Source organism: Enoplosus armatus, chromosome 8 (assembly GCF_043641665.1).
Source record: "Enoplosus armatus isolate fEnoArm2 chromosome 8, fEnoArm2.hap1, whole genome shotgun sequence".
Classification (NCBI taxonomy): domain Eukaryota; kingdom Metazoa; phylum Chordata; class Actinopteri; order Centrarchiformes; family Enoplosidae; genus Enoplosus; species Enoplosus armatus.
In genome coordinates, this window is record NC_092187.1 from 19,665,108 (window position 1) to 19,692,813 (window position 27,706).

Below are 27,706 nucleotides of genomic sequence, written 5' to 3' on the forward strand. Positions count from 1 at the left end.
GACCAAGGAGCAGAGAAAACACTACACTCAAAGGTAGGACCCTAACATTCGCCAATTAAACTAATTCTGAATATTCTAAATATATTTTTGGTGTGCATCATATTTGAGCACATTGTTAAGACACTTTGGAGTAGCATAGAGTGTATCACCATGTGAAGGAGTGCTTTAGTCCTTGTAGCTGTCGTTCAAGACGTCTATCAATGGAAGTCAAGGTTTTAATGATGTCACAGTCTGAGTTGAGAAGTGGGATGGGTCTACAACTGCATCAGCAGATTTGGGAGTGAACACAATATTGTTCAGCTCTCACACCTGCCACTGAGATGACTGGCATGAATTTGCATCACTTTTTAATGTGTCAATGTATCAGTGACAAATGTGATGTGCATTTGACTTTGTATGAACGACTTATCTTACTATATAGTGTTAGGAAAGTAACTTGATGTTGCATATTTAGAGCGCTAAAAACAGCGTGGCTCTATGGATGATGATGTCTGTCTATGGATTGGTCCACTACTTTGGTCCAGACTGAAATATCTCAACAACTACTGAATGGATTGCCATGAAATTCAGTTTAGACAATCATTTTCATTCATTTTGGTGATCCTGTAAGATTTCATCTCGCGCCACCATCACGTCAAATTTTTAAATTGTCCAATACTTTGGTTCATCAAATGTTAGCATGCTAACATGCAAAACTAAGAAGATGAATATGTTAAACATCATACCTGCTAAACATCAGCATATAAGTATTGTTATTATGAGCATGTTAGCATGCCGATATTAGCAATTAGCTCAAAGCACCGCTGTGCCTAATTACGGCCTCAAAGAGCCACTAGCATGGCTGTAGACTCTTATTCTTGTTACAAGATGCTTTTGAGAAATGTTTTGTTGCTGTTGCCTCACCATAAAGTCAGAATCACGTTGCTCAAGTTTGTGTGACAATAATGTTTTGATTGCACAGTGGTGACTTGTGGTGTAGCACAGTGTCCTGCTCAACAGGAGTTTCTCTCCGGCCTCCTTTTGTGCTCTCCCTGATGCAGTGACGTCAAAGTGCAAATTATAGGTGCTCTGAGTCTGAACAGGCAGCTTGTGCAGTTGAACGCTCCCACCCACATGCCATCTGCTCTTACCCGAGCCCTGGGCACACGTGCCAAAGGAGACCCTCGAGCATAGAGACCTTCTTGTCGTCACTGAGCTCGCTCTGTTCGCCTCTCTGCCTCTTCACTGTGCAATCTGGTGCATGGCACTGATCACTGCTCACTGCCAGGCCCGCTACAGTGCAATGTATAGGGGGGAAAAAGCCTGTCCTGAGAGCCAAGAAGCTCAACATACCCTTTCTGCTTTTGTTTTCTGTGCGAGGCAAGTCAAGTTGTGTTTCAGTCATGAACACAGGGGATCTGAGCCAGAGGATGCAGAGCACAAGCTACAGAGCCAAATATGAATGAAAAGTGAATGTCAAATCCCTTATGATGAGTAATATATTTCAGCTTTATTCTTAGACTTGTAAATACAAATCTTAATCACAAGTTTAACTTCCTCACCTCATTTTACCCACGCCCCCACCACCAAGCTATTGTGTAGCCCATTCAGTGCTGGTTTGTACATGCAGCCCTGTGTGGATGCCTGAAAGCCTACACAGGTCAGGACTCTGTTGACAGCCTTTGAGATGGCTTTTGTTTAACACAAATACAGCTTCTCCTGCGTCTTTGGCACTGTTTCTAGAAAAGAAAACTGCTCCTTCCCCCCCGTAGGATTTGCTGAATAGCACTGACCTTTTCCTCCTCTGAGGATATGCATGTGAATGGCTGAGTGTAGAAAAATCTGTTTCATGAAAAAAAGGATAAGTTCTAATTAGTATTATTATCACAGGAGGTGTGTGGAGGGAGTTTAAGGTGTATTTCATATCACAGAAGGTTAACAGTGAACAGTAATGGTCAAATTGTTATTGAGAATGTTGGATATTTCCATCCTTTGTCATGTGACTTGAGATTTGCCACATGTAAAATTCATGTGAGAGAAACAAACATTGCTTTCATACTCAGTTCCCCGGTTCTCTCCAGGCAACAATAAAGCCCACATTTTGATGTCATCAAAACCAGTAAGAATGCAAATTGTACTTGTACTTTCATTTGGCCCAACCGAACTGCGTTTGCTCACACTGGACCAGGTCAAAGAAAATATTATTCTGCTATGAGAAGGAAAAAAATCAGTTGACAACTGTTTGTGAAATAAATCCAAACATTTCATTTCATTTCTTGGAACTTCACATTGTTTATTGTGCGGACAAACTTTGTGACTGTGTTTGACGGAGATGGATTGTTCAGAATTATGAGAGCAGGGTCAGAACAGTGAAGTGAAGTGGGTGATGAGTAGGTGGTGTATGGCGCTCATGCATTATTCAAGAGATGGGTGGGCAGAGTGTAAGTGGCAGTGACAGACAGAAACTCTATTACTGAAGTGTATCAACTCCTCTAGGGTTCTTGACCTGATATTTCAAGGACTGAGGCATTAATTGGTATAGTGAACAAGAATAATTTTGTGGAGAAAAGTCATTGGAATTATTGGTGCATTAGGGAAGCCACAGAGATGGGGAGGAGAGAGCCCTGATTTGACTTTACATGAGGTAGGTACTGACAACTTTTTGTTCTGATCATACTAACATGGCTTGAGGTTCATCACATAGTTGCATAGCAATAATGTGATGAAGAGACGCTTCTAATGAAACACCTCCTGAGTCTTTCTGTACTTACGCTTTACTTCAATGTACTTCTGTCAGACCTTCAGGGGGTTCATTTTCATGGCAGCTTGAGGCAGTTTATTGATGATGATAAACTATTCTGTTAGAGAATCTGATGTGGCAGTGGGATCTAAGTAGTGATGTGTTTTGGTGGAAATAATTTAGTACATTTACTCAAGCATTGTACTTTTGTACAATTACAATTACAATTACAATTACTTTTGTACATGCCAGTTTACATATCTACTACACTTCATTTCAGATTTTTTCTTTTTTTTGATTTTTCATTCAAAAACTGGAATTGGAAAATACATTGTGACATATTAGACTAGTTGTTCCCAATCTTACTTATTTATGGCACCTGTGTCAAATGTTTCAGAAGTCTGTGAGTTGTTAGCAGTTTCACCTATTTATTATAGCATTATTTCCCCTCCAAACTGTTTAAATTGTTTCATTTAAATATCAGTTTGACACCCAGAGGTAAAATGATCCAATATTTCACAAAAAAAGGAAACATTTGAAAAAGGTCCAAAAAAAGAATAAAAATGTATGTAGCAGAACTAGCTCCGCCTCGACCAGCTACAACAGTTAAAAGCTGCTAAAACTTGAATGCATCAGTAATAATAATCTAATGATTTCATATATTTTTATAATATATTGCACTTTTGATTTGAAGTATATTCTGCTAATAGTAATTATTTAAGTGCATGACATGAACGTATTGTACAGGAGGATTGGTGAAGCAAAGTGTTGCTGGATTCCATGCACCGTAAAGATGGGGACACTGGTCGAACCAGCGCTGCTGCTGCTTTTATGGCAGAGTGTTTGGGCTTTGGACATCCCGCTGGAAGGTGAGTCAGCAACTTCATTTGCATGTTTTAATTTGTCATATGTATTGTCTTATCACAAGCGTTTTTAACATACTAAGTTGATTTAATTCTCTGCCTGCAGTCAGGCAACCCCCAACCATCATAAAGCAGTCAATGAAGGAGCACATTGTTGACCCCAAAGACACCATGGTCATCGAATGTGAAGCCAAAGGAAACCCCCATCCCATGTGAGACATGATGCAGCCCAGTGAACAGTTTTGTTGAAACTGACATTATTATCGGCAAACAAAAAACTCACCGATTTTTCTCTCTTCCTTTACACTTTTTGCTCAATCGTGAAGCTTCTCATGGAGGCGTAACGGGAAGTATTATAACGTGGCACGTGACCCTCAAGCATCGATGCGCAGGCGCTCGGGAACACTGGACATCTATGCCTGGAACAATCCAGAACAGTATGAGGCAGAGTATCAGTGCATTGCCTCCAATGAGTATGGATCTGCATACTCCAACAAGATCAGACTACGACTATACAGTAAGATCAGTATTATATACATGATATATCCACCACTGATGTACCACTGACAGGAGATGTGTAGTGACACACTGCATATGGATATTACTTTGGAACAAAGTTTTTCAATCAGTATTCCAACATATATGTACTTTACATACTTTATATACAATATGTTGCGTAGTCATTTGAAATGACTCACGAAAAAAACATAAATGTCACTTTATACCAAGCTCATTTGCAGTGCATTCGTTTGGGATTATTTTCAACCGCGGATTTGATGCTGGACAGCAGCGGGAGGACAGTTTAGTTGGGACTGACCCAAAATAGACTACAGTGCTCATCATAATGAAGAAACATGTCTCCCAGTGCAACAGTGTGACTCATTGATGTGTTTTTAATAGTTTCTAGACAACAATGGAGCTCTATGGCACAGAGGAATAAACTATGTCAGGCTTTGGCTACACAGGCAATACACGTTAGTAGGATCAATTTATTGCTGGTTTTGGTCTTTTCATGAGATTTATCACCAGACTTGAACTTTAATATACTTGAATATATCTGGTAGTTGATTTGTTTTTTTTTGCAAACCAAATCAGTAATTAACATCAACCAGTTTGTTGCTGTTCAGAATTTCATGAAATCGTCATCAAACCTGACTTTGCTGCTCAGTGGAGACATGCATACTTCTGTTTGTTTTTGTGTTTGTGTAGGAGCTCCAGTGTGGCCGAGGGAGATTCTGGAGCCTGTGGTGATCAGCGCTGGATTGCCTCTGGTCCTGTCCTGTGACCCTCCACCTGGCCCGCCCAAACCTGAAACCTACTGGATGTCCAGCTGTAAGTATCTCTCTCCATCTCAGTCCCATAAAAGCTTGGATAAATACGCCTCAACAAGGAGGCATTTTAATGATCTGCTGACCATACCACTTCCTGTGAATTACTTCATTTTTAACACCATATTTCATTTCAGGCTCATATGCGAGACCTTTCAACTGGCCCATTCAGACTGCTTTCCCCACCATGCAGCCTGTGCGGCAGGACCGCAGGGTGTCCATGGGAGTAAACGGAGATCTGTACTTCTCTAACGTCCTGTTCAACGACTCTGCTGCTGATTTCTGCTGTAATGCCCGCTTCCCCTACAAGAATGTCATCCAGCAGAAGATGCCTGTCGTTGTTAAAGTGCTTACAAGTGAGTATGAGTGTGTGTTCACATCAAATTTATATATAATATAATTTCAGGTGTACACAGTACATTTACTCAATTACTGTACTTAAGTACAATTTTGAGGTACTTGTACTTTACTTGAGTATTTCTATTTTATGCTATATCTACTCCACTACAGTTCAGAGGCAAATATTGTACTTTTTTTTACTCCACTACATTTATTTGATACTGTTAGTTACTAGTTACTTTGCAGATTCAGATTGAAAATACAAAATATAATCAACAAATACATTATGAAGATAAGACTTTATTGACCCCTTGGTGAAATTCACAAGCTACCCTGCACTTTCTACTTTTACTTAAGTAAAAGTTCTGAGTACTTCCTCTACCAATGGTAACCTGTATGCTGCATTGGTAAACTTAAAAGTACAGCAAATGACCAAATGCAATGGATGTAAAGGAAACAAATAATTCAAGCTGTAGTTTAAGCTGTGGTTGAATTTGGGGATCTGCGACTGGAGGATTGGCCTGAGTCATGGCAGGGATCTTTGGTGACCTCTGTGGTGGAGACCAGTAAAACAAAAAAACTGGCACAAACCACATTGGAAGACATTCGATTTGTTTGAATTCATATTCGTATGTAAACTTTTCCCTGTTTACATCTTCATAATGCATATCTAATTTCTGCCAACAAAACATTAATTGGGAACCGAATTAGAAATGTGTTAATATAGTCTTGGATACATAACATGGCATCACAGGGAAATGCAGGACTTGTATTACATTATGGACAACAGTTTACACAGTACATTGTCAAGATATACTGCACTTTTGCACACTAACACTATCTTCTGTTCATCTATACTAACTTTTTCTAACCAAACGAATACACTAATAACAATCATTTCAACTCCCTGTGGTTTTGTGATTACTATACTTACAAACTGGACCATTTTGTTTTATTTCAGACCCTAAAAAGACTCAACATTTGTTCCAACTAAACTCACTAACTGTGGTGAGTGTGTTGCTCTGTTAACTTGCACTGTTGTCTTGTGTTGTTTCGTGGTCACACGGGGTTTGCGAATACTTGAAGCATGTGCGACTGGTGCGTTCCTGTTTGTGTCCTCTGCAGCTCGTACAGTGGCCGAGGCTGCCCCCTCCTGGCTGTCTCCCACAGGCTCATCCAGCTCCATACTGGTCCTGCTTGGGGAGGAACTGCTCCTGGAGTGTATTGCTGCAGGAGTGTGAGTGTCAACTCAAGATCAGAAGATTTACTGTAACTGTTTTTATAATTCATTCAATGCTACTGTTTCAAAAAGCCAAAATAAAGCTATGTGTGTACATTTTCTGTACAGTATAATTGTGACTTTGATTTCATGAAAGTCGTCCTGTGTAAAGCCTTGTTTATCATCATCAAGGCCAACTCCTCATATTAAGTGGACCAAGGACGGTGAGGACCTGGTGGTGGCGCCACGCATGAAAGTAAAGAACTACAACAAGATGATTCAAATCCCAAAGGCATCTTTCAATGATGCGGGTGAATACGTCTGCTCTGCTACCAACAAGATCGGATACATTGAGCACACAATAACCGTCCGGGTGAAAGGTGAGAGACATTTTCAGAAACATGTTGTCTTTTCTTTCTGCACAATCATTTTGAAACAGCTAACATACCTGTAATTGACAGCGGCTCCATTCTGGTTGGAGAAGCCCACTAATTTGGTCTTGGCCCCTGAGGAAAATGGACGCTTGGTATGTCGTTCTGATGGGATTCCTCGTCCCACAATCAGCTGGTTCATCAACGGGGAACCAATTGAAAGTTAGTTTTTCGGAAATCATGCCTAATAGCTGTAAAAGTATATTTCGATAATATCAACGTCTGTAGTATTTTTCCTTTCTTTTTCTTTTCAGTTGCTACACCACAGCCGAACAGACAAGTGTCAGGAGACACACTGACTTTACGCAGTGTGACTGCTGAAAACAATGCCGTCTACCAGTGCAATGCTTCCAATCAATATGGGTACTTATTGGCCAATGCTTTTGTCAACGTGCTACGTAAGTAACCACTCTGTCATCCATGACATTTACAGTGTAAAACTTTGTTTGATCCAGCCATTTTGAGTTTTGAATGTGATTTTGAATGGCTTGCTAGGGGGTCACCAATAAAAAAAAATACATTAAGTACACGCATTCTTCACATTTTAGTCTATCCACTCAAATACATCATAAAAATTAAGTAGAACAAATGTTTTCAAATTGATTTTCAAAATAAATGTTGGGAACCCTGTACTGTATATGCATTTAATAACAAAAAAACACACTAATATACAGTATAAGAAGATTTAGAAAAATGGTGGTTACCCGAAAAAAAGTTTAAAAGCCACTGGTATAAAACATCCAATGCTATGTAATCAAATAATAAAATGAAACATAAAGCAATAGCCAATCCATGCAATATTTCATTAATAAATATTAATGACTTGTCCATGTTCCATGTAGATGCAACACCGCGTATTCTCGGGCCCAGGAATGAACTCATCAAGGTGACAGAGGACAGTCGTGTCTTCTTAGACTGCCGCTTCTTTGGTTCTCCAGTGCCTGACCTGCGATGGTGAGAACATGCTGTTTGACACTTTAATGCAAAGAGTGAGTTCAGACATCAGCTCACAGTGTGTGTGCATGTGTGTGTGTGTGTGTGTTTATGGGTTTGCTCACACAGGTCCAAATATGGACAGGGGAATCTTGAAGGAAACCGTTTTAAGACCCACAGTAACGGGACTCTGGAGATAAAACACATACGGATAGAGGAACAGGGCACTTACCTGTGTGTAGTCAGCAACATCGCAGGAAGAGATGAGAGTCAAGTCCGGATAGAGGTCAAAGGTGAGGGTCACACTGTCTTACTTACACTTAAATCTTTGATTTAATGATAAAATTGTACACAAACACTTTTTGATTGTGTGATCTGTCAAGTTTTTTCATCCGTTCTTCTCAGAGCCCACTTTAATAGTCACAAGACCACAGAGTATGAAAGTCATCCGTGGAAGCGATGTGCGCTTTGAGTGTGGTGTAAAAGCAGATGTCACGACTCCTGTCACAACCACCTGGATGAAAGACAAAAAGACGGTCTCTCTTGGCTGGAGGTATGTCTTTTTAAGAATGAATTCTATAGAGATATATTAGTTTGAATTAGTTTTAGTGTGAATCAGTGAGTGTCTTGATCTCGCCGGTTTTACTCACGTGTATGCAATCCTCAGAATCTCTCTGGATGAATCAAATCTGGTCATCACTAACGTAAACAGAGGCGATGAGGGCAATTACACCTGTGTCATCAAGAGTGAATTGGACCAGAAGTCTGCCTCAGCACGCCTAATGGTGATGGGTATGACACGTTTAAAATAAATGACATTTCATCAATCATGAAAGCATGTAAGGCTTTTTAATTGTTCTTCTTTTTGTGTGTAGACCGTCCAGATCCTCCCACTAATTTGGAGTTGTCAGACCCATATGAACGTAGTGTAAGACTCAGTTGGGTCCCTGGAGACAACAACCACAACCCTATTACAGGCAAGTGACATTCAACTGAATAAACTGACAAAAACAAAAACATTTTGTGAATACTTTGACATATTTGGCTATATTTCCAAATATTTATTTACTGCCCTGTTACAGAGTACTTAGTGCAGTATGATGATGATGACTGGTTGCCTGGAAAGTGGAGAAACCTATCAACGTACCCAGGGAACCTCAACTCTGTCATTCTGCATCTTACACCTTTCACCTACTACGAGTTCCGGGTCATCGCTATCAATGAAATGGGAATGAGTCGCCCTAGTCGTCCATCTATGCGCTTCCAGAGCAGCGGTGCACGTGGGTTTGATGCTTCTGAAATACATACTGTCTACGTCAGAGACAGATTGTAAGCCAGCAATCAGCCATATGTGTAGCACATTTGTAAGGAAGTGTTCGACATTTTGGGAATTCATTGGAATGAATCTTCCGAGAGTTAGATGAGAAGATTGATACCACTCTCATGTCTGTATGCTAAATATGAAGCTATCAGCCAGGAGATGGTTAGCTTAGCACAAACACTGGAAGCAGGGGGAAACAGCTGGCTCTAGTTTGTATGCTTAGGTATGCTAACATCTCCTGGCTTTAGCTTCAAATCCAAGAAAGAGAATAATCGTATTTCCTGAAAGTTGAAGTATTCCTTTAAAGCTAATGATCTGAACACTGTGTTGATTTTCCTGTACAGCCCCAGATGTCATCCCAAAGAACCTAAAGGGTGTGGGTACATGGAGGAATAACATGGCGATCAGCTGGGAGGTAATGAACCCATCAAAAGCTGTAACACTTTCATATTTATCTTGACTGTTGAATATTTTCATTTCTACCACAATGCAATTAATACACCATGCTTTCAGCCTCTGACCTACAGAGAGTGGAACGGGCCCCACCTGAAGTATCTGGTGTGGTGGAAAAGGAGGGATTCAAGAGAGGAGTGGAAGAATGCAACCACTAAATGGCTGAAATACTACATCTACGATGCAGATACCTTCACTCCTTATGAGATCAAAGTCCAGGCTGTCAACGACTTTGGGCTGGGTCCAGAGTCTCCTGTTGTCATTGGTTACTCTGGGGAAGACCGTAAGTACCTAAATCCACTGCTTTATAATATATAGATGATTGACAAAAGGGAAGAAAAACTAACACATAACAGTCCATTTTCAATTTGGGCATGAAAGCAAAACACAACTAAATGCAATGCAAACAGACTTGGCAAATAAATCTTGACTTACATGAAGGATGTGACTTAAACTTCCGGTGAAGCTTCCACTCTACTGAAGAGACAAAAAATAGCAGCAGACAAAAAGAGGCCAATAAGGAGGCTGTAACATTCCTCAAGTTAATACATGAAACATGAACGCCATATTACCATCACATTTGCCACATTGTTTTCGTTTGAGGGTCGACTTGTCGACTTCTCATTTTATGTTCACTGATAGCAAAAGCAATCTCTGTTTTCCCCAGGTCCTTTAACTGCACCCCTCAATCTGAGGGTGTCCAACATCGAGAGCACTGAGGTGACTATACACTGGGACCCAGTGACACGCAACTCTATTATGGGAGAACTGAAAGAATACAAGGTGTGTCTGTTGTGAATTCAATACTGAATAAAGGACTTTGATTATAGCTTACATTTATGTTGATAGACAACAATAGAAACTGGGGACATGCTGTACCTCACTGGGAGAGTCCACTGGTGATAATAACAATCAAAACATTACAATGAGCTAGAAAAAAATAGTTTCCCTTGATGTAATAGTTTTAAAAGTAGTAAAAACTGTTCATGTCTTGTGTTTGTGGTGACTGAAAAGGTTGAATTCCCACTCACTGTGACCACTGATTGTATTAATGCTCAACCACCGCAATGTGAAACAACATATTTATATTAAAGACCAACAACCAATCAAAAGAGCCAAATAACAAACCTGAGCCATCCTGCTTCTTCCAAATAACTTCCTAATGACTTCCACTTCCTCCCACTACATGATAACATGCACACTCTCATACAGGTAGTTATTTGGGCAACTGAATATAATGCAACCAGTACAAAATACAAAAATATTATAAGCTATGAGCTAATAATGCATATTAATACCTGGAATTTAACAGTGCGTTACAGTGTGCAGGAATTCCACCTTTTCTTGAAAAACTTTTACCAAATATAACAATCCAGTGCTCGCAGCAGAATCAAAATGCTGGGTGTGTTGCTCCTCATCTCTCAGGTCTACTACTGGAGGGACAGCAGCCAGCTGAGGTGGCTAAGGGTCAACAGAGCGATGAAGTCTAAAGCATTTACGGACGATGGTCCAGAGCCCTCTGGGGTCCTCACTGGGCTCATCCCCTATAGCAACTACAAGATGTATATAGTGGTGGCAAACAATCGTTATGAAGGGCCGTCCAGTAATAATATACACTTCTCAACACCTGAAGGAGGTAAGAAAAGTCACTAATTTACCATCCAAGGAACATGAGAACATCTGTGTCCTCTACCAAGCACGAGCAAATCACAAATGAATGTATTTCCAAAGCTTATGTGTCGTCTCCCACTGTGTTTTTGTCTGTAGTACCATCTGTTCCCAGATCCTTCAGGATCCAACAGCGACATCTGGACAGTATTTATGTTGACTGGGACCTGCCAGCAGAACCCAACGGTATCATTACTGGATATTCCCTCAAGTACCAGACAGGTACGCCAATCAAACATTTGAAACACTCTCAAATACCTCTGGAGATTTTACAACACTTTCAAAGCATAATGTAGTATTTTGCAGTCCTCTTAGGAGAAACAGCAAAAACTTCAACAAATGAAAAGGAAACGGTTTATTTCGCTAAAGCTGGCATCCCTGTAGCACATTCTAGCGCACTTAAATATGCACTCAAAGACCAAAATACCACTGAAGTACGTCCTTGAGAGGGTGATGAACACTTGTGTAGGCACTCTCCGAGCAGGTACGGTACTTAATAGCTTAGTTGGTTGCACTCTACCAGCATCAAGGGTTGATCAATTTCCACTCTCCCCACAGTGAATGCCACCAGGGGAGAGGAGCTGCGAGTTGAGGAGTTCCTTCCAAACGTAACAAGTTTCTCAGTCCGGCGTTACGACCGCTACACTCGATACAGATTCTCTGTGGCGGCAAGAACTGAGGTCGGGATAGGGGAGTGGCATACAGAGGAGTCACCCCACTACACCACTGAAAGTAATTTACTACTTGCTCCGTGCATCAACACAGTTGCTGGTTGACCAAACAAACACTTTGAAGTGCTGAGTGGATGTTGACTGTGATGATGTGTGTGTCTCAGTTTATGCTCAGGACCAGGTGGACATCTCCACTCAGGGCTGGTTCATCGGGATTATGTGTGCTGTGGCTCTCATCGTGCTCATCTTACTCATAGTCTGCTTCATCAAGAGGAGCCGAGGGGGGAAATACCCAGGTACAGTGGTGATTCCTCATATTCCACGTTGTCCAGAATCACCACTCTGTATCTCTTATAACAGGGTGGCTTGTTTTAATTTCAGTACGGGAGAAAAAAGACATTTCACTGGAGCCGGTGGATGACAAAGATCAGGAGGGATCATTTGACTACCGGTAAGAATTGCAGTGGACAGCTGGTGGAAAAACAAATCACTCACTGCAAACTATACTGCTACCCCCAGAGAAAATGTGGATTTTAGCCCATCTTATCGTTTAGTTATCAGTCTTATCTACCAAACTGTTTTACAAAATCATGTTCAGGTTTCCAAGGTGTGTTACATCATGTGCAAGTATTTATATGATGGCATGGTAATAATACTCAAACTACAGTACTACAGTAGCCTGGTATTTACATCCATTTGCTCTGTAGCTGTGCATTAGAATTATTTGGTTTGGTGAATTAAAGCTGCCCTTTGGAGTTATCTTAAACAAACCTTATGTATTCTTGCGACCTGACAAACATGTTGAGCCTGTTTCCTTTCTTAAGTAAAAGTCAACTTTTTGATTATTTTGAATTGTGCATTGTTTAGATCCATGTTTGCTTGCTGGCAGTCTTCTTCACTGCCTTTTCCGGCACATTGCTATGTGTCTCATTACCGCCACCAACCTACAATCAGTGGAAGAGCAGGAAACTGGGGGCAGGAATCTTTATCACATCACATGTGAACAATACAAACAAAATGGGGAACCACTCACAAAAACATTGCTCCATAGTGCTACCAGTGGTCAAAAACTCCATAGGGTGCTTTTAATTCTGATTAAATTTTAGCATGATGCTGCACAGGTACAAATCAAATCTGGTTACAGTATTTATGGTCTTTATTTATTTATGATAACTCTTTGATCATACTTACATTATTTTCTGTTTTTTTTTCTATTTACTCTACCTTTTCTATCTAAACCTTTATTCCCCCCAAACTTCAACCCTGTTCTTTTTCTACTCAAGGTCTCTTGAAAGGTATGAAAAGACTAAATATTGACACATTGACACTATTGACATTTACACTGTACAATGTTGCATTACATGGCTTGTTATTTATTCATTTGTTTATACAGTATTTAACTGACAGAAGTGGAGCTCTACATTCTATATTCAATAGAGTACTGGAAGCATTTCATGAGTGGATGATCAATGAAATGTGATAAAAATTTACTATCCTGTCATACAAATGATGAACGAACTCTCTTCATATTTTAGGATAGCACGTGTCTCCACTCTGCCTTATCCCCGGCGGTATGTACATGAACATTTTGAGCGTATTGATAGATCAGTTTTACCCTCCATCCTTTCAGTCTTCTAGTGCTGAGACTCCTCTAATATCAAGTTTTTATTTTTTGCATTATTTTGTAGAGAGGAGGAAAGAGGGCTTCAAAGAGGCCAGCCGTCTATGGAGGCAATGATGAAGCAATCAGACAGTGATGACAGTCTGGTGGACTACGGTGAAGGAGGAGAGATACCGTTCAACGAGGATGGCTCGTTCATTGGCCAGTACACAGGAACCAGGAGAGATGTCAGGGACTTGGACTTTGGTGGAGGTCTGGAGCTCCACTCTCCGATGAATACCATCTACTCCTTGGCATAAAACTCAAAGTTCAAACTGCCTTTCTGACTTCAGCTCAACTATTTGTCATGTGACTTTGCCGTGCTTGTGCCCTCCACCTTGAATTAAGAACTTGTGGTGCTTGTGGTTTGTCAGCGGGAGGGAACAGCTGGAGCCTGCAGGTGCTGTTTGCCTCTGTGTCCTTCCACGCAAAGCGACTTTCATGCATTTAAAGAAGAAAATGGTGGAATAGTTGGGACAATACTAGAGATGAGATGCTTATTCATCTGATGAGTGTTTGTGCGCGTGCATACGCATGAGTACATGTTGAATTATCCTGTCAATGGAGAGAGGCTGCTCATCAGAGGAGACAGAAGTGGATCGGTTTATCATGTTGATAAAAGCAGTTGCAAGGACCAACTTAACTAATGTTATTGCATTTTTTTTTTTTCGGCTAATTTTAATAATGGGAATTTGTGTTGGCTGTTTGAAATAAGGGCTGCATGCCGTACTTTCATGATCAGGGGAGCCACAATGTAATCCCTGAACATTGAATGCCTCCTCTTTGTTTTATACACTAGTGTTGAAGGTACAATGTGAGAGTACAAAAGTGTTATGTGATAGGTGAAGGATAATAAAATATATCCAAGGACTAATCATTCATATGCAGTCAGTTTGCCAACTGTGCTCTGATGGGAGGCAAGAGATCAAGCCATTTAGGGAATCAACAAGCAGCCATAAACCAGCTGTAAAATCAGCCATTGCTCATGTTTCTCCATGAACTTGCACTGTCTTCCCATTTCACCCACGATGGAGATGGATAGAAATCATTAATCTTGATGTAACAGCTTTAGTGTATTTGACCCCTAACAGCATCTGTGTATTACCACAGTTATGTCTTAAATGTAAATAAAGAGGAAATATTTATTCCTTGCATGTTTGATATGACTCTGAAGGTTGAATTCAGCTGCTCTGTTTCCTAATTTTAAAGGGTGTCTGTGTTTAAGCCATCAGGGCAGTTTAAACAATGTGTTTGAATCACAGAGTTTTGTACTTAATTTACTTTAAAAACTTACAGTAAAAGTTCAACACTTTTGGAAATTTGATTATTTGCTTTCTTGAGTTGAGAAGATTGATAGCACTCTCATGTCTGTACACTAACACCAGCAGCTGGCTAACTTAGCTTAGAATAAAGACTAGAAACAGGGGAAACGGCTGGTCTGGCTCCGTCCAAAGGTAACAAAAACCACCTACCAGCACTTTTAAAGCTCATTAATCAACACGTTATATGGTCCTGTGTATGGCTGTTGCTTCGTAGTTACCTTACAGTTGTGAGAGGTATCAATCTTCTCATTGTATTACCCCAAATGTTGAACTATTCCTCTAACTGTTGCTGCATCAATTGGTCTTTCAAAATAAAACAAAACCTAAAAGATATTTCCAGCTTATTGAACTCTATTCGCCCTATTTGCTGCCATACAAGATAACTTGTAGTTACGTCATCAAGGGATCACACAGCGTAATGGAAAAGGACATCTTATCTGATAACCCCTCGAGTTTATCGGGCCTCTGATATGATACCTTAGTCTCTGATATTGTTGGACTTAACATATTATTGCACCCACCTAATTACGGTTATAGATATAGATATAGATTAACAAACAAGGCTTTTCTTTTGTTCCTATATAATAAAAAGTCATGACCAGAGCAAACAAAGCTACACAAGACAACAAAACATGCAAGAAAACAGTGTCTTTCCAAATATTAAGCCCTTACATTTGTTTCACAAGGATCACCTGAGATAAATAGCAATATTCAGAGGTTTTGCACCTCTATCTGTCAACATTCATTCAACGCATTAAGGTGCTGTACACAGGTGTAATTCTTCAATTCTTCTTCTGTATTTATTATTTTGTAGCTGAAATGATTAGTTGATTAATTTTCCAGCTTCTCAAATGTGAGCATTTACTGCTTTTCTTTGGATGGATTGATTGATAATTAAAATAACTGTTAGTTGTAGCCCTGCTATATTTATTATTTATTTCTAGATGGATGTCAAAAAGTCTGAAAAGGCCAACAGTGACCATCCCTAAAGACCAAGTCCAAGACAGAAGAAGAGTTTTCTACAACCCTGCTAATAACACACTGTGAGCAGCAGGACCTGCATCCACACAGGCAAGGGTAAAATATGTTCATCTAAACAAGGCTACTTTAAAAGTGTTGTGTTGGTTGTTCACATAATGGAAACCATTTTTATATCCTGAAGTTATATGAAATACAATTAATCAACCAGACATTTATCACTGTCATCTTATCTGCATGAATTGGTCAGCTCTCCTGATCTGAAGGATTTTACAGAGGCAAGTTTACATAACCTCAAGTGCTCTGATCCAGATTTATCTGGCAATACCATATCAACGGTCATCTTCTGACAGCTCATTGTGACCAGTTTCACAGTGACAAGTCCTCTCCTGAAGCATACATTACACCTCACTGGGCACGCAGCCTTTGTCCCTGTCTTATCTACGTCTATATAAAAGGGACTCCCAGGTGGATAGGCACATACAGCCAATCGCCTGGGACGAGGTAAGTCATCAGCACACAGAGGTTTAAGTAGCGTGTGTTTTACAGGTATACGTGCAGCATTACAGCCCATAGTACAGTCGTAGAACAGAAGTACAGTGTAGATTTGGTTGCAAATTGGTTTACAAAAGCTATAACGCAATCGTATATCTCAAGATTCATGACACACAACATTTTTTATTGTTGCAGGTCATTCTGAGGAAAAGACTCAGCTGACTGAACATGGCTCGACTAACACTTTTGGCGGGTAAGTTACCTTCTTTCAGTTGATTCATTCAGAGACAGTGATCTCATGCCAAAAAACAAAAAATGAAATGTCTGTTTTTTATAGGACTGTCCCTTTTGATGTGTCTTCAGATGGGTATGCCTTCATTATTTAACTTCTCAATATGTCACTGAGATTTTTCTTAATCACCATGGAAACTTAACTCTAATCTTGTCTCCCCTCTCCAAAAGTGTCTTCTACCAAACTGGTGTGCTACTTCACCAACTGGTCCCAGTACAGGCCGGGTGTTGGCCGGTATCTGCCCGCCAATGTAGACCCCAACCTCTGCACACACCTGATCTACGCCTTTTCAATTATCAGCCCCTCTAACGAGCTGTCACCATATGAGTGGAATGATGATGTCCTCTATAAATCCTTCAATGAACTCAAGAACAGGTGAGTTGCTCCGTCCTGCAGAATCAATCTATCTGCAGTCACATCACCTGTCATTCTACACCTACTAATCACAGCAGCAGTCGAGATGAAGTTCAATGATTTTAATGGTATCATTCAGTTTTACATTTAAGGAGATTCGATTCTAACTGCGGTGGAATCCAACTAGATAGATAGAAAGGTACTTTATTGATCCTGAGGGAAATCTAGTACATTTTGTTGCTGTCCTGTGAAAACTGTGTATCTCCAAAACATCAACTTTCATGAGCTAAGAGAAAGCTTTATTATCCGATGTGTTTTTGAATAATTTATTTAACTTAAGAAGTCAGAGAACTTACTAAAATCATCCTTTTTTAATACTTACTCTAATTACTATTAGTGCATATTAGCCTTTTAGCACATTGTCTAGAGTATGCCACCCCCGCATTTCAGGGCACATACTGAAAATATTTGAATCTTGAATCTGATGCACTACATTTCAGAGGCAAATATAATATACTTTTTACTTTTCCACTATTTTTATCTCACAGCTACCAGTGTAGTTACTAGTGACTTTGTAACATTTCACAAAAGCTATGCTCAACTTAAAATTTGCATTGTTATAAATTGAACTACCCGGCAGCATAAGGCTCCCTCGACTGCTGCTTAATGCCGCTTTAACAGATCAGTAAAACTAGTCCACTAATACATAACAGAGGCCTTTCTGCTGCATAATAAGTACTTTTATTGTACTTTTCATACTAAGTACATTTTTCTAATAATAATACAATAATATAATATAATAAAGTCTTTTTCAGTAATATTTTTCGATGTATACACAAATGTATATCCAGCATTCTTTAATGCAATAAATATATGTCTGTAAAAGAAAAGGGAAAAACGAAATAATAGGTTACAATAAAACACAAACCTACACACAAACAAAGAAAAAGGGGAAAAAGGTAGGTAAACAAATATATACAAAACTCAAAAGAAAGGGTTTTGTCGGGTCATGAGTAAAAAAGGGCAAAAACTATAGGCCTATGTAGTTTTGTCATCAAACAAATACATTAAGTGGAAGAAAAAAGACGATTTTGAGATTTACTTGTAATGGAGAATTCTTACATTGTGGAATTGCTACTTTTACAGAAGCAGTAAAGGATTTAGGTTGTTCCTACACTCATTTATTGTAAATCTACATGGTTTTTTTTGCATATTTCTTGCACAGAAACCCTCAGTTGAAGACTCTGTTGGCTGTTGGTGGGTGGAACTTTGGAAGTACACAGTGAGTCGACATGGAATCATACGGTGTTACATTATCTCATAGTAACGACAACATCATCAACAGTGTGGCTATAAGTTGTTTTACATGTTCACAGATTTACCATCATGGTTTCATCTCCTGCCAACCGCCAGAGGTTCATCCAGTCTTCTATCAGATTCTTAAGACAGCATGGCTTTGACGGGCTGGACCTGGACTGGGAGTATCCTGGAGCACGTGGAAGCCCACCAGAGGACAAGGAGAGGTTCACATTGCTCTGCCAGGTCAGTTTGGAAATCTACACCTCCCCTAGTCCGCAGCGCTGACAGAATCCCACAGGATTGGAGATGCAACAGCAATGTGTCACATATTCTCACATTGCACACATGATTATCCTCAACTACTTCCCTCTTGCGTTTAGGAATTACTCGCTGCCTTCGAAAAAGAAGCCACTGAGACCAGAAAACCACGACTGCTGGTCACAGCTGCAGTGGCTGCTGGGAAGGGAAACATTGACGACGGATATGAGATTGCTGACATCTCAAAGTGAGTTCCTGTGACATGGGAGTCATTTAGCTTTAAAGTTGAAAAAGCTTTATTTTTTTTATTTTTTCACCATCATGCTTGTGTCACACAATGTCTAACAGGTTCCTGGACTTTATAAATGTCATGTCCTATGACTTCCACGGAGCATGGGACCCGTTCACTGGTCACAACAGCCCTCTGTACCGCAGCTCTTTTGATCAGGGCCACAACATCTACTACAATGTGGTGAGTAAAATCCTCAACAAAATTCAGTTGTCATCCTGAAAACCCAAGAAGCTGAATACCTAACATGTCTTTGTTTTTAATATCAGGACTTTGCTATGAAATACTGGAGAGACCAAGGAGCTCCTCTTGAAAAGCTCAACGTTGGTTTTCCCACGTATGGACGCACATTTCGCACAACATCAGCCAATGGTGTCGGAGCATTTGCCAGCGGACCAGCCTCTGCTGGGCCCTACTCCCGTGAAGCTGGCTTTTGGTCCTACTACGAGGTCAGTGAAGTTCAAACACGAGAGCAACACTGAGACACAATTTAATATGTCGCAAAATTTAACTCAATGCAGATTTAATTAATACAAGCCCAACATAAATAGAGAGATGTTTCAAACTAAGACATCACAAATCATGTTGAGGATGTTTAAGTATCATTTTATTCCATTTCTACAGATTTGCACTTTCCTCCAAGGAGGCAGTCTCCACTGGATTGATGAGCAAATGGTGCCCTATGCCGTGAAAGGAAATGAGTGGGTTGGGTTTGATAACAGGCAGAGCTTTGAAATCAAGGTAATAAATAACATATTACCCTTCACATCTATGTTTATGGAGATAATAAGAACAAGATAAAAGTAGCATATCACTATCACCACTTGCCAGCTATCGTTATCTTTGCTTCCTAAATGAGCACTGGGTATATCTGATCACGCAACGAAGCTGCACAGTCAGCATAAGCAGTTTTTAATACCTTAGATTGGGCAGAAGGTGGCACTCTGGCTTGAAACTTTATGTTTCAGCAAATATCACCTCAGGTCAGGTCTTTTTTATCTGGTTGATTTGGCTATTTTCGCGTGTGTGACATTTAAGTTCACGCAGATATTGTAGCTTTATTCATGATTCAACTAGTTTTTGTTAACTTTCCTGCAAGAATTATCCAATTTCAATACAAATATAGTAGAGGAATAGATTAATGAAATCACAGCTGTCACCCAGAGTGATGGAAATCCAAACCAGGTGCAAAAATCAAATAGACCTGGACAGATACACAGTATATGGTCGAATTCTTAAATGATAGAACCACCAAACTTCACATTCATGTGTTGGAACAGAAATGATGTGATTTGGTTCACCACTGCTGCCTATGTTGCATGTACATCACAGAATTTTGATCCTCTTAGTTGTTTGCAATGTGACACATGAATTATGGTAATATTCCAGTTAAAGATACACATAAAGGGAGGAAGGCACTTTCTGGCAAACAGAGTGTAGAAAAAAAATGTTTACAGGTGCTGGATAAAAAACAAACAACAAAAAACATTTCGCTCTAACAGAGATCTTGGAATTTATCAAATAAACAGCACAAAGCAGAGCAAACAATATATATTTATACAGTAGACACAAACACTCAGGTAGCTGCATGCGATCTGTATGACTGAGAGTCAAGCTACTCTCAGACTGGACCAATGAGAGCAGAGCTGGATAACACTGTCAGATACTTCCCATTGAAAAAATATATTATGAATGTATTAAACTCATTATGTTCATATTATGATGTTTATTATGACAATAGCCTGTATTTCATATTTGTATATGTAGGTTCTTTGATGTGATCACACACTGTGGCATTCTGTGAATAAGAACAAAAAGATACTTGAGAAGTGTTACACTTGTACTGGTTATATGTATTTAAACTACGAAACTTCCCATCCCATAGGCACAGTATATGAAAGATAACAAATTCGGAGGAGCCTTCGTCTGGTCTCTAGATCTGGATGATTTTGCCGGACAGTTTTGTGGGCAGGGAAACTATCCCCTCATTAGTTATCTGCGCACTCTCCTGAATTCAGGTAAACAGAAAGACATCAACACTGCAAAAAAGTTTCATTATCTCCACCCAACATGTGAAATCTTCCTCCCATAATGTCTTGAATTTAAATATGTGTTATCTTGCTAGATCTTCCACCTCCACCGCCGCCTCCTGCAACGACACGTCCACCAGTGATCACTACAAACCGTCCCGGCCCAGCAGAAACCACAGTTGCTGCTGCTGGTACTACAACTACCACTGCCAAAACTACCACCACAGCTATGGTTTCTGGAACTGGTTTCTGTGGTGGGAAGGCTGACGGCCTCTACACAAATGACCAGGAACACAGCTCCTTTTTTCAGTGCGTCCACGGATACACGTTCCTCCAGAGATGTCCAGCTAATCTTGTCTTCAGTGACAGATGCAAGTGCTGCGACTGGCCTTAAATAAATGTCTTGTCTTCATGAAACAAAAAAGTGACTTTTATTTTTAAAAAGCTTTGTTTAATTTAAATAATTTCATTTTTATGGACTATTGAAATTAATAAAAAGTCTAAATACATTTTTTATTTACATGATTCTGACATGAAACACAAAATAGTGACTGCACAACACAACACTCAACTCATGATACTTACATGAGGTGTATTAGGGCGGCTTGGCTTGGCTTGGGTACTGGAGCGTGGCTGGTTCCAGTATGGAGTGTGGACTGGTAGCTGGAGAGGTGCCAGTTCGCCTCCCGGGCACTGCGGCTACATGGCAGCCCCATCACTCCAACATCTCTCCCCCAGTTGCATGTCTATGCTCCTGTGTGCGTGCTCATGTTTGTATTTTGGGCTTATGTGTGTAAAAGTGTAAAAATTAGTGAAAAAATGAATTTCCCCGAAAGGGATTAATAAAGTAATTACTCTTCTTCTTACTGGGGATTCTTTTTGAAATAAATTCTCTCCAAGTCTTGTAGAAAACAATTTTGACAAGATTGTGTCACCATATCAGTCTGCTTTCTACTATGCTATTCATCGAGACACATTATAGGGTTTTATACGCCTGTTTGGCTTGATGTTTGTAAGAGGACATATTTTCTAGCATACATACACTGAAGCTAGGCCAGGTCTGTCTGTCCAAAGATGTTCTCCAGTCATCTGACCTCAAGTCCTCTAAACGTCTCTGGGAATATTAGAAAATGTAAAAGGCAAAACATACTTTGACATCACAAGACAATGTTTTATGAAACGATTGACAGCTTTTGAAGAAAATGTAGAATTGATGACAATCAAAGTGTAAAATGTGTGATTAATGTAAATGTCAGACAGATCAAATATTAAGAAATCATCAGTGACAGAATGCGTTTTAGGCAACAGACTGTGTAGAATACAAAGTGTCGCTCACAGGATATGTTAAGTTGTGAAGTTTTCTTTGTGAGGGCAAAGTCGTCTTTTACCAGCTTCTGTTATTTGATTTACTTGGATGAAGCAACAGCTCTGTGTCCTAACCTTTGGGTCAGACAATTTGTTCCTGGTTAATGATTACCATGGTGTGTATATTTTTCTCATCTGCAAAAGAAACCTACCACCACAACCACCATGAGCAAGCTAATTCTAATTGCAGGTAACGCACAATGAGAAGCACGGAAATGTTTTCTTAAATCCTGTTTTTAACAAATATTTACTAACTAAATCTGTAACTCTAAAGGTCTCTGTCTTTCCCTTGGCAGTTTGGGTGAGTTCATGAGTTATATTAATAATCAATACTGAACAACCTTAGTAGCAACTGAACAAAGTCTAAATTGTTAAATATCTAGTCATTGATTATTCCTCAAAAATTAAGGAAAACTATTTCTGTTTTTCCATGTTTAGTCTCATCCTCCAGACTGGTATGTTATTTCACTAACTGGTCCCAATACCGACCTGGCAATGGAAAGTTTATGCCTCTAAACATTGATCCAAACCTGTGTACCCACCTGATCTATGCCTTTTCTGGTATTAACGATGCAAATGAGTTGGTCACTATAGAATGGAACGATGACGAACTCTACAAATCTTTTAATGGACTCAAACAGAGGTCAGTCGAGAGTTTTCGAGCATTATTTCTTACAAAATTGTATGCACAATAATCATAGCTGGAAACTTAATTTGTGTATTCCCACAGGAATCCAAATCTAAAAACACTGTTAGCAGTCGGAGGCTGGAACTTTGGAACACAAAAGTGAGACATTTAGCTCAAAACGATCAATAAAGATCAATGTACTGTATGCATGTCTTCTTGAGAGCATTTTTCTTTCCCCAAAACGCTACCCAGATTCACTACAATGGTGTCGACACAAGCCAACAGAAATACATTTATCCAGTCTTCTATCAAACTACTGAGAAAGTATAGTTTTGATGGACTAGACCTGGACTGGGAATACCCTGCTTCAAGAGGAAGTCCTCTGGAGGACAAGCAGAGATTCACGGTGTTATGCAAGGTGAGATACAGAATTACTGTTCTGGTGTTCAACTGATGTTTCACATGAACCATGAAGTCACTTTCCTATGATTCAATGGCGCACAGGAACTCCTAGAGGCCTATGAGGCTGAGGGAACAGCAACTGGCCGGCCCAGATTAATGGTCACTGCTGCTGTGGCTGCTGGGAAAGGAACCATTGATGCTGGTTATGAAATTGCAGAAATGGCAAAGTACACCAAAATGTTACTTCCCACAATATCCCCATGATTAGTTGTCATAGTGTTTTGGTGAACTTGATCTAACATGCATTTATCAGGTACCTGGACTTTATTAATGTGATGACGTATGACTTTCATGGCACCTGGGAGAGTGTGACAGGACATCACAGCCCCTTATACAAGGGATCCCAAGACACCGGGGACCATGTTTACTTAAATACTGTGAGTACAGGGATTCATATTTTAGCTGCATCATCTAATGCCAACTCTTTTCTTTCTGTTTCTTTCTCAGTAAGTGCATTTCCTTCCACCTGTTTTTATGCACATTTTCAATTTGCGTGGAAGAAAGTTCAGATATTGTAAAAACTTTCTACACTTGGCTGAGGTGGAAAGGTTGGTGTTTGATACAAAACGCGACAGAAACATTTCCTAATTTGATACATGAAACAAACATAAATGTCATATTTCCAACAGGTTTTCCACATGGTTTTCTGTCATTTGAAGTTTGACTGGCATTCTCTTAATTATGTCATCTCATTGCGCCGTCTTCTTCTGCAATGGTTTGATGGCACTCAACTGGAGAATTATCTCTTGATATTCGCATAGTTGTGGATAGCAACACGCATTAATTAGTATTTTCTTTTGCACTCCATTTGGATGAAAACTTTTCTCTCTTTTTATTCACATTTCAGGACTCTGCCATGAGGTATTGGCGGGACAAGGGAACACCTGTAGAAAAGCTAAATATGGGCTTTGCTACATACGGGAGAACATTTCGACTGTCTACTCAATCCAGTCAGGTTGGATCACCAGCCAGTGGTCCCGCTGCTGCTGGTGTTTTTACAAGGGAGGCCGGCTTCTGGTCCTATTATGAGGTGAAACTGGCAACAATTCATTGAGTTTATCTCTCAGTCTATTTTTTATATAACTCATAAAAAGAAAAAAGTTTATTAGGAAGTCATCACAAAGAGCTTTAATACATTGGTTTTAATTTTCTTTTCAGATTTGCACTTTTCTTCAAGGGGCCAGTGTCCACTTGATTGAGGACCAGAAAGTTCCATATGCCATCAAACAAAATGAGTGGGTTGGATATGACAACAAACAAAGTTTTGAGACTAAGGTAGTCATGTGTTTCTATAAACATGTTGCTCAATTCTTTTGCCAGATACCACATGTTCTAAGTCAAGTTGAGTACAGTGTTTAAGTGCATACATTGTTGTTGAAGTGTTGCTATCGTTATTCATTCAGGTCCATTACCTAAAAGACAACAGTTTTGGAGGAGCCTTCGTCTGGGCTCTGGATCTGGATGACTTTAATGGACAGTTCTGTGGACAGGGGAACTACCCCCTCATCAGCTATCTCCACTCTCTTTTGGCTTCAGGTAAATATATATATATATAAAATATATATATATATATATATTGCTAGTTAAAAAATGTCATAATCAACACAGCATGAATTAATTTCTTGACTTTTGTTGTCTTTGATTGTACAGAATACTAATAATTTATTATTATTTCTGCAGATCTTCCTCCCCTTCCCACTACAGAAACCAACCCAAATGTGGCGACTCCGGCTACAAACGAAGATCCACCTCACAACACACCTCGTCCCACAGTTACAATCACTACCTCTTCCAAAATCCCAGACAACAACTTCTGTGCAACAAAGGCTGGCGGGGTTTATGCCAAACCCGATGCCCCAGGTTCCTTTTACAATTGTGCTAACGGCATCACCTGGATCCAAAGCTGCTCAGCTAATTTGGTCTTTCGAGACAGCTGCAAATGCTGTGACTGGCCCTAAAAGCTCCAATATCTGTAGTTATCAACAGTGAGCAAAAATCATTCATGTTGATTTGCAATTTCATGAGTGTGTTTTGTGTTTAGGTCATTGAACAATGGGAATGTATTACTTGTGAGAAGAAATAAAATTGATTACCTTTTCTAATGCAAGAAACACACAATGGTAATTCTTACAAAAGCATCGGCTTCTGGGAGTCTTTCCATTACACTGCAAAAATGCTATAATATATATTGTTATAATAATGGTCTATAATATATACTATAATAAAAAAGACAAAAGCTTGACATTATGAACTTCATCAGAAGCCTGAAGTGTCAAGTCTCACATACTCTGAGACCTATTGATCTCACACATGTTGGAACACCACTATGCCCTACATTAAAACACCATAAATATGAAGAAAGTACATATAAACGAATGTGGTTTAGAACACAGTTTCTAGCTTTCCGCTAACAGTCTGGATGCTCTTCTCTAACTAAACAGACTCTCCCCACCAACCCCAACTTCCTATTTCTACGTTATCAAGTTAAGGGAATTTATTCATTTGAGAGCATGATTTTGAATACAAAGACACTAATTAACAACAAAGTCGGGAAACAAAAACAGTATTTTCCGTATCTCGGTTATGAATTATCCAGGTGTGGATAAGGCATGCCCTATAATGTTTGGATGGAACTTTGTTATTCATACATGATTCTTACGTAGCAAAATCAGCCCCAATAGAGAGATGTGTAATGCGCTCATTGCAGTGACAGACTTTTAAAACTAGACTGTGTGTCTGAAAATAATTACAAAAAGTTTCTCCCTCTTCTTTGGCACCCCTCCAGCTTGTTGTGGCCTAGACGACCGCCTATAGTTCACCTATACCTAAATGTGGCCCTGGATTTAGTTTTCTTACATACAACATTAAAGACTGCAAAGTCACAGTCACACCAGACAAACTGGCAGTTACCACAGTTCATTCCAATCAGTACCAAGGCTGTCATTGTAGGAGGTTAACCTTCACTGTTATGCCCTCATAACAATGTTGCTTCCCTTTTGTTATAGCTGTATTGTGGCCAACTGTGAAAAATGAGAGTACAAATTGTTTCACATGCATTAACTTACAAGGCAGGTAAAACAGTGTATATGTCATGCATTTGCCCTGACGTCCTTGATGCCCTTATAATTTTATGACAAGGCGGGTGGTGGCAACATACAATGAATGACATCTTAATGAGAAAAAGGCATGCCCTAAATTATACCCCAGCAAAGGTATGTCTTAAATCACACCCAGTGAGCAGTGGGTCCTGAATTACTACCTAATCGTGAACACAGCATGTTTTTCCTTGTGTCACCCTTGCTGCACCTTTGATCTGCTTTTACCTGTAAGTCACACACATGCTTCAACACCCTTTTAGGTGTGCCTATAGCATAGGCTGGCAAGGAAAGTGAAAGAGAGATAAAGGGAAGCAAAAACTAAAAAAGAAAATAGGCCTAACACACAATATTCTTATCCTACGTTGTGTTACAGTGTCAGGTAAACACACATTAGATTGCAACACTGAGTTCAGCATATAAATATGGTTAGACAATTGAATCCATATCCAACTTTTTGATACTTTTGTCCATTGGCATTTTGTAGCAGCATCTGCTCAATGTATTCACTTCCTGTAAAATCTTCTCTAAATGCTTTTTCTATTGCTGGTGGCAGGATCTGCCATTTCTAAGCAAAAACTGACATACATGCATTGTACTGTGCATGCTGAAGGCAGATGAGAGGAGCCGATGTTTAGTCTACTCACCTCAGAGACAGAGAATATATTTGTGATAACTGACCTTGGCCCTGGGCCATAAAAGTGGTTTTTAAATCTGAAGAACAACCCTCCTTAGAAGAGTCTTTCAGACAAGAATATACCAAATTCAAGTTACGACTTTCTGTCTTTCTTTTTGCAAGTCAGAATTTCCCACAAGCACCTGAACACCCCACCCTAGAACCCTTTTTAAATCTATTTGTACTTTCAACTAGATTGCCACACAACGATAATGTTTCTTCAACAAAAGCTGTTTTTTACTTAGTTATCGTCAGTCTAGTTCTGTAAATCTGTTTTCTCAGTTTCTTTTCATTAATTAACACAACATTTTCTGCCACAGTTTTAGTCATTTCACAGATTTCTGTCTGTGCTGGTTTATCTCTGGTCTTAACACCAATCAGGGTTTAGCAATATGTAAATCAAAATGCGATGACAGCACCAACACCATATGGTTCATGTTACTGAATGGATGAACCATTGTTGTTCAATTAAATGTGTCAGAAACGTCTTCTGTGCATTTTGCAGGAAATATAACTTTGCTGTTGAGCCACATTCTTGAACTTACAAGCTATTAGAGT

General features: G+C 39.6%; 3 protein-coding genes across 3 annotated transcripts; all 3 read left to right on the top strand.

Moving 5' to 3' along the window:
- Positions 1-3,512: 3,512 nt before the first annotated feature.
- On the top strand, positions 3,513-13,865 carry nfascb (neurofascin homolog (chicken) b). The gene is made up of 26 exons (XM_070910949.1): positions 3,513-3,588; positions 3,689-3,794; positions 3,909-4,099; positions 4,792-4,914; positions 5,048-5,266; positions 6,375-6,486; positions 6,661-6,848; positions 6,930-7,061; positions 7,154-7,297; positions 7,742-7,853; positions 7,962-8,125; positions 8,238-8,385; positions 8,500-8,624; positions 8,708-8,809; positions 8,915-9,112; positions 9,498-9,568; positions 9,667-9,889; positions 10,274-10,389; positions 11,032-11,242; positions 11,374-11,496; positions 11,833-12,006; positions 12,110-12,241; positions 12,327-12,396; positions 13,229-13,240; positions 13,481-13,516; positions 13,634-13,865. The coding sequence occupies exons 1-26, from the start codon at positions 3,513-3,515 to the stop codon at positions 13,863-13,865; spliced, it is 3,540 nt and encodes a 1,179-aa protein (XP_070767050.1).
- A 2,763-nt stretch (positions 13,866-16,628) lies between these two features.
- On the top strand, positions 16,629-21,316 carry LOC139289332 (acidic mammalian chitinase-like). Its single transcript, XM_070910912.1, has 11 exons — positions 16,629-16,653; positions 16,738-16,767; positions 16,863-17,067; positions 18,272-18,328; positions 18,423-18,588; positions 18,726-18,850; positions 18,952-19,075; positions 19,162-19,341; positions 19,517-19,633; positions 20,778-20,910; positions 21,018-21,316. Exons 1-11 carry the CDS (start codon positions 16,629-16,631, stop codon positions 21,314-21,316), a joined length of 1,461 nt encoding a protein of 486 aa, XP_070767013.1.
- A 1,136-nt stretch (positions 21,317-22,452) lies between these two features.
- On the top strand, positions 22,453-25,335 carry LOC139289375 (acidic mammalian chitinase-like). Its single transcript, XM_070910960.1, has 11 exons — positions 22,453-22,477; positions 22,562-22,588; positions 22,726-22,930; positions 23,018-23,074; positions 23,168-23,333; positions 23,420-23,544; positions 23,631-23,754; positions 24,225-24,407; positions 24,536-24,652; positions 24,781-24,913; positions 25,058-25,335. The coding sequence occupies exons 1-11, from the start codon at positions 22,453-22,455 to the stop codon at positions 25,333-25,335; spliced, it is 1,440 nt and encodes a 479-aa protein (XP_070767061.1).
- The last annotated feature ends 2,371 nt before the right edge of the window (positions 25,336-27,706 follow it).